General features: G+C 43.3%; 1 protein-coding gene across 1 annotated transcript; it reads left to right on the top strand.

The window, feature by feature from the left end:
* The first annotated feature begins 538 nt into the window (after window positions 1-538).
* IMPAD1 (inositol monophosphatase domain containing 1) lies at window positions 539-5,749 on the top strand. Its single transcript, XM_010140922.1, has 5 exons — window positions 539-736; window positions 1,251-1,410; window positions 1,942-2,037; window positions 3,698-3,859; window positions 5,255-5,749. Exons 1-5 carry the CDS (start codon window positions 539-541, stop codon window positions 5,524-5,526), a joined length of 888 nt encoding a protein of 295 aa, XP_010139224.1. The 3' UTR covers window positions 5,527-5,749.
* Window positions 5,750-6,884: the final 1,135 nt, after the last annotated feature.

Here is a 6,884-nt window from a genome sequence, read left to right as displayed (position 1 = left end):
ACACTCTTCCTTCTGAGGACTGGTTCCAACCCTTTAACTTTTTGGACGCCTCTCTGCTCTGATGAGGAACTGTTGTTCTGGTTTTTTTTACGGTGGTGCATAATACGCTGTAGAGGAACTTAAACTGCCCAGGGGCTGTGTTGAGGCTGCCAAGTCTGTGGGACTAATCATCTTGACTTTGCAGGACTGTTCTCCCTCGGGGAAAACGCAGTCGTCAGGTTTATTGTACAGTGACAGATGTTTAATTTGTAAATGTCAGGGCAGCTTCAAGGACTCTGTGGTTGGCGTACGGCGCTTCAAACCCAGGTTTTACGTGGGAAGACAGTTATAATAGATGGCCGGAGTTTGCTGCAGTTCTGCTGGCTTTCTCTTTTTGAATTCCCTTGGAGAAAATGCCCCTTAACGCTTTGTTAACAATTTGTTACGGTTGAGATGTGTGATGTCTTGTCACAATGCGAATTACGCAAAAATACTGCTGATACAAAGACTGTAACATTCAAACGTTGTCTGGTAATTTATTTATTTTCATTGTCTTTCGATGTCTCTTGCCTACAACATCTGTCGTGACGAGTTGTTTTGGTCAGAGGGGGTTTATCTGCTCTCGCAGTCTGAATCTGAGCTCACAGCCTCAACTCCACCTGTAGCAAGTGAAGGGAAATCGGTGGTTCTAGGTTATAGAAGACACATCGCGTCCCTAGTGCGCCTGCTGTTTTGCCTTGGCTGGACATCAGAGCTGGTCAGTTTGGCATCCACGGAAGGTGTATGTGTATGTACTAGGATTCCTTCTCCCCCAAGTCGTACCACAGTCTGCAAAATACTTGTTGATCAAATATCTGTACCCTTCAAACTGCATCTATGGATCTGTATAAGCGGGATATTAGACCCCTACTCTATCTGTGTACCGCGTGATTCTCCAGAGTCAGCTGGTCCACTTGTAGTCTTTGAAGTGACTGCATTTAAGTTTTGATTTAAAAACCACCGCGATTCTTCGTGTGAGAAGGTTCAGTAGGAAGAGGAGCAGCCAAAGAAACAGCATCCAGCTGGGCTGGGGTTCACGGTCAAACCCAGGGCTGTGCTTTCCCATTGCTTGTGGCGTGATGGCAACAGTTTGCTGAAAAATGACTCGTTAATCACTTTTAGCTGGAGACGAAGGGAGAAGGAGAAGGTGGGAGCAAACCTGAAGTTTTCCCAAGTGCCGCAGTTACTGTATCTGTTAAATTAATACAACGACTTTTGTTGTCTTACCGTAGATTAACTCTGAAGAGCGTGTTGATGCAGCTGATCAGGAGACGGTCTCTTGGGATCGCAGTATTCCTGAAGAGATAAAACAAAAAATACAGCCCAAAGAGGTGCCAGCAGAAAGTGTTACTGTCTGGATCGATCCGTTAGATGCTACGCAAGAATACACAGGTAGCTGATGTGATTCTTACTAGCAAATCGTGTGTAATTCTGATGCCTGCCTTTTGTACTGGAGACAAGGTAGCGTGTGTTTAAAGTGACAGCTCTTGTCGAAGGGTGTTATCTCAAAGCTACTGTGACTTAAACAAACCGCATCACAAAATCTCTGTAGCAGTTATCAGACTGCAGCATTTACTGTGATACATTCCAACTCGGAAATCATTTGGTACTGAACCACTACAGGATGGGAGGTGAGGCAGAGAGGGAAGGATGTAGGGGCACAGATTTCCTCACCGCTGTTAGCATTAGGTCTGGCAGGAGTTCAGGTTACATCGACCGAACGGGGAGAATTGCTGCAACATGGAAAAGTCTTTAAAGTCCTTTGAAAACCTCAAGGTTACTTGAAGTTACGTTATGTAACTGTAAACAGCAGAATGTAGACTGGTCTTCAAAGAACAACTTCTCTGTAATGTCTGGTCTGCTTTCTTCTCGTGTTCTGAGCATCTGGCTGTAAACCTGCTCCCCTTCTTCTCTTGCCCACAGAGGATCTTCGACAGTATGTCACGACGATGGTTTGCGTGGCCGTTAACGGTAAACCCGTCATAGGAGTGATACACAAGCCGTTCACACCGTACACAGGTACCTTTATGCCTCCACCTATTCCCAGCATCTTCAGTCATGGTTAAGATTTGATGTTTGAGAGAACATCTGTGGGTATAACGGACAAAGTAGTGCCTGGGGCAAATGAGTGCTGCTGCAGACCTCAGAACTGGAGCTGCAGATGTGTTCCGTGCTGTAAAACCACAACGGAAAACGCTGCCCTTGCTGAACATAAAAGCGATGCATTTAAAACAGACTAACTGAAAAGACGTGTAAGACTTCAGATCCCTTCAATCAGAGTGCTTACAGCAAACCAAAGAAAGTGCAACCTGCACACGCTCACCAGCCTTGCGTGTGCTGTTGGTCTTCAGCAGAAGAGTACTTGGCTCTCTCAGCAGAAGGAGTTGGTCTGTGATATCACACCCAGGAGCTGGTATTAATTCAGCACAAATAAGAAATGTTGAGTAAAGATCTTGGTTTGTATGTAACCGGCGAGGCTGTCTAGCGTAGCCTTACTGATAGCCTGACACGCTTTCAGTGCCACAACCGTGAGCTGATTAATTCTTCAGTGTTCAGGATGCATCAGTGAGCGTTGCTGCAAGTTTGGCAACGTGTATGGACTTCTGAAAGCTTCAAAGTAATTCTGCTATTCGTGTCTTGCTGTGTATTCGAAACAAGAATCTGTTGTCATTTTCCCTTAGGCAATACTGACCTCTAGAGTTGTGAAGTTATGCAGAAACTAAGTCTGAATCAATGTGGGGTTTATACTTTTTTTTTTGCCCACTGAATGCTCAATATTTTGTGCTAAATATTTTACTGTCTTTAAATATGAACTTAATTTCCAGTGACTTAAGTATGTGCTATATTTCAATATGCTTTAAGAATCTCGGGGTTTGGTGAAAATATTTTCCTAAGCATTAACATCTATCTGAAGAAATCAGGTTTTTAACACTAATTTTGACAATTTATGTCCTTTAGGAATCACAGGATGGTTTGGGTTGGAAGGGACCTTAAAGAGCATCTGGTTCTAAGCCCCCTGGCATGGGTAGGGACACCTTCCACTAGATCAGGTAGCTCCAAGCCCCGTCCGACCTGGCCTTGAGCACTGCCAGCCATGGGGCATCCACAGCCTCTCTGGGCAACCTGGGCCAGTGCCTCACCACCCTCACAGCGAAGAATTTCTTTCTTACAGCTAATTTAAGTACTGTCTGTCAGTGTAAAACCTCTACCCCTTGTCCTATCAAGTAATAGTAAAGTCTGAACCGTTCAGACGTGGCATCAGATGGGATGCAATGAGTTGTCATTCTGTGTGAAGAGTATTCATTTCCCAAGCTGGAAATACCAGTAGGTTGTGAGTAGGATTGTTCCTACCACCACCACACAACTCCAGAGCAGTAAAGGGCAGTCGGTGTTGTTATTACGTATCACTCGGTGTGTTGCTCTACAACCTGACCCTCTGCTGAGATGAAATTGCTGGTTAGTCTGCTAGGTAAATATCAAATTAATGGTTAGGGGATTTCTCTTCTGCTCGTGTGGGCATGCACCCCTTCCTTCTGTCAGCCCCTAACGTTCTTTTTAACAGTAGGGAGGGCAATAAAGTCATCAGTGGTATCAATTCCATTTTCTCAGATGAGATCCTCTTACACTTCACAGCAATGGCCTTTTTTAAATCTGAGCAGAATCTGTGTTCCTCTCGTAGCCTGGGCGATGGTGGATGGCGGGTCAAACGTCAAAGCTCGTTCCTCCTACAATGAGAAAACACCGAGGATTATCGTCTCCCGCTCCCACGCAGGAAAAGTCGAGCAGGTCGCGCGGCAGACATTTGGAAATAAGACGGTGATAATCCCCGCTGGTGGAGCAGGTTTGCATCCTTAAGCATCTTACGCACTTTATTGCTTCTGCACGATTTAACGGGGCAGCTGCTACTAGACAACGGGATGTAACTGGGGCTTCTCCTCTTTTTCCTCTCACGTTCTGCTCTTCTCATCCCTAAAAGCAATCACTCGACAACAGGGGCACAGTTTTTCCTGTGTATAGAAACCTACAGCGAACTTAGTTCAGGCATCTCCAGGCTTTTCGCAAGTTGGTTCATTAGTGAAGCTGAGCTTGGACCAGGAACATCACCGTGGTCCTTTCGCTGAACACACACTGAAGGCACCAATCCCTCCCTGGAGGAAAAAGGGTTGTGTGACCTAATACAGAACCATGGAAGAGAATCGGTTGGTTGTTAGTTAACTACTAGTACACTTAATTAAACAATGTTTTAAGGAAAAGCCATTAAAGTTCAGAACTATTCCTTGCATTTATAGCAAAACAGAAAAGTAGCGTCACTGAAGCCCGTTTTTATCTGCCTCATATTCAGCCCAAAGAGGTTTTAGCTTCATTTCTGTAACCTTACTCAATACCCTCGTGCTTGTTACTGACAGAATGCAAATATGTGAGGCACTAGTGTGAAGCAGAGTTGTTTCAAAGTCTCCGAAAAGCCATGCAAAACTTGAATTTTACAGAAATTTATCTTTCTGTATCTTTTAATATGGAAAGTTAGAGCTCCCTTACAGATTGTTTAGTCAAGATCATCTTGCACAGGTCCCTGATAATGATTCTGAATGAGTTTCCTTATGACAGAGGAAGTGAAACTGATTATCGTAGATCTTCTCCAGGGCTTGACTCTGTATAAGAAGATAATGAAAGGAACAGTCTGATGAAACAAGGACAGCGGTTGAACAGTTAAATCATTGAAGAAATTCCAGAAAGGAAAGAATACTATTTTAAGCAATAATTTTGTACTGCATAATGTATGATAAAGGGGAATGCCCTGGGCATGAGTGGTATATGCCTCTTCCTCCTATTGGAATAAAAAGGAAAAAAAAAAGGTTTCAGCATAATACAGATATTGAGAGATAAGTGAGTGAACATCAGAGCGTACATTCGAGTTTCTGGTCTTGCTCCCGTGTCTCTAGATAAGTCTAGCACATTGACGAAGGCTGTCTAAAAATAGCGTGTCCCAAATACCCACAGCTTTTTTTGGGGTGCAGTGGAAAAACTGGAGGGGAATGTTGCTTTTCAAATCTTCTCTACAGGTCAGAGGACAGACAATGTTTATTGTGCCTCTGACATTGTACTGGATGGTGTGATGTGATTAATGACATTAACTCTTGCATGTGCATATTGTTAATATTACTAATAGTTTTACCCTTTGTGATGAACAGGAATACTTGGTTTCATTTTTTTTTTTTCTTCTACCCATTTCTTCTAGGTTATAAAGTGTTGGCCCTCCTTGACGTGGCTGAAAAGAATCAAGAAGAAGCTGACGTGTATATCCACGTCACCTACATTAAGAAGTGGGACATATGTGCTGGAAATGCAGTGTTGAGAGCACTGGGTGGCCACATGACCACCCTGACGGGGGAAGAAATCAGTTACACTGGCTCAGATGGCAACGAGGGAGGACTTATAGCCAGCATCAACATGAACCATAAAGCACTAATCGAAAAACTTCCAAATCTGGAAAAAACATCACACAAATAAACTTGCCTGATGAAGAAGCGCAAGTCATGCTTTTGTAACCTCCAAATGCTCTGTCTGAAGAAGCAAGGGTGAAAACCTGCTGGGAGAGATGCACAGCAAAGCAAAGCAGCTTGGTGTGGGTTTGGGGACTAGGTGGTGCATTGGCTTTCTTCAGTGGTGGCATTTAAAAGAGAATGAAATAATAATAATCAGAAGTAGGAAGGGGACTGACTGCCTCACACCTCAGTTTCCATGTTTCCTTTTTTCAGACTGTTTTCACGCAGTTCCTATACTCAAGGTGCATAGGCAGTATACAGTTGTGCAAAGCAGCTTGGTGTGGGTTTGGGGACTAGGTGGTGCATTGGCTTTCTTCAGTGGTGGCATTTAAAAGAGAATGAAATAATAATAATCAGAAGTAGGAAGGGGACTGACTGCCTCACACCTCAGTTTCCATGTTTCCTTTTTTCAGACTGTTTTCACGCAGTTCCTATACTCAAGGTGCATAGGCAGTATACAGTTGTGAACGTAGGTGCACTAAGGAAAAATCCTGATTGATTCATAAAATAACCAAAGAGGTTCTCACAGGAACTTCTGGGAACCTTTTACATCTTGTTACTGTAGCTGTAGCAACTCCACAGCGAATTAGGCAGGAAAAAAGGTCGATTTGTGTGGGCACCTGATAACTCTGAGAACAGTTTAGCAAGAAACATGCCCCCGTGTTCTGCATCCCCTGAACAGAAAGCACAAGGTTGACACCGATTTATATGCAGCAACGGTTTCTCTTTAAGTGTGGCACTGCTCCTGCTTTTTAAGAGGGGAAAAAAAAAAAAGACATGTTCTGTACCTTTTTGACTTTTCTCCTGAAGATGTAAACCAGTTTAGTTCGATGGGTTGTGAATATCAGTGTTTTATTAATCAGTGTAATTATTTCCATATACCTTTTTAAATGAAGGCACCGTTTCCTTGTAGAGTTTTTAACAGTTACTCCTTGTCCTTGATTTCTGCCTAGTGTTGACAATGCATGCTCGGTTTTTCTCTGATGTAAAACTTGTTCATCATTTGATGTTTGTGCCTCTAGAAACAGCCTCTTCCTTCAGTACCTGGGTTTTATTTTTTGTTTGTTTGTTTTTTCCACTGGACAGTCATATGGAATGATTTTAACAGAAATAGTAAGTTGTTTGGCTGTTTCCATTTACAACGTGAGATCTAAACCAGCAATTTTTCTACAACTTTTGGTCTTTTTTTAGGGTAAGGCGTGCTCTGCTCTGCAAAAAGCTCTTGAGCCATCCCAAACAGCTCGTGGCTACTTGGTTTGTGGAAGTTTATGTAGGGAGAGGCCATCTGAACCTGAATCTGTTTCAGCAAGTTGGAAGAAGATG

Source organism: Buceros rhinoceros, unplaced genomic scaffold, assembly GCF_000710305.1.
Source record: "Buceros rhinoceros silvestris isolate BGI_N320 unplaced genomic scaffold, ASM71030v1 scaffold1178, whole genome shotgun sequence".
Taxonomy (NCBI): Eukaryota; Metazoa; Chordata; class Aves; order Bucerotiformes; family Bucerotidae; genus Buceros; species Buceros rhinoceros.
The sequence above is the reverse complement of the archived record's forward strand: the minus strand, read 5'-3'. Positions and strand labels throughout refer to the sequence as shown.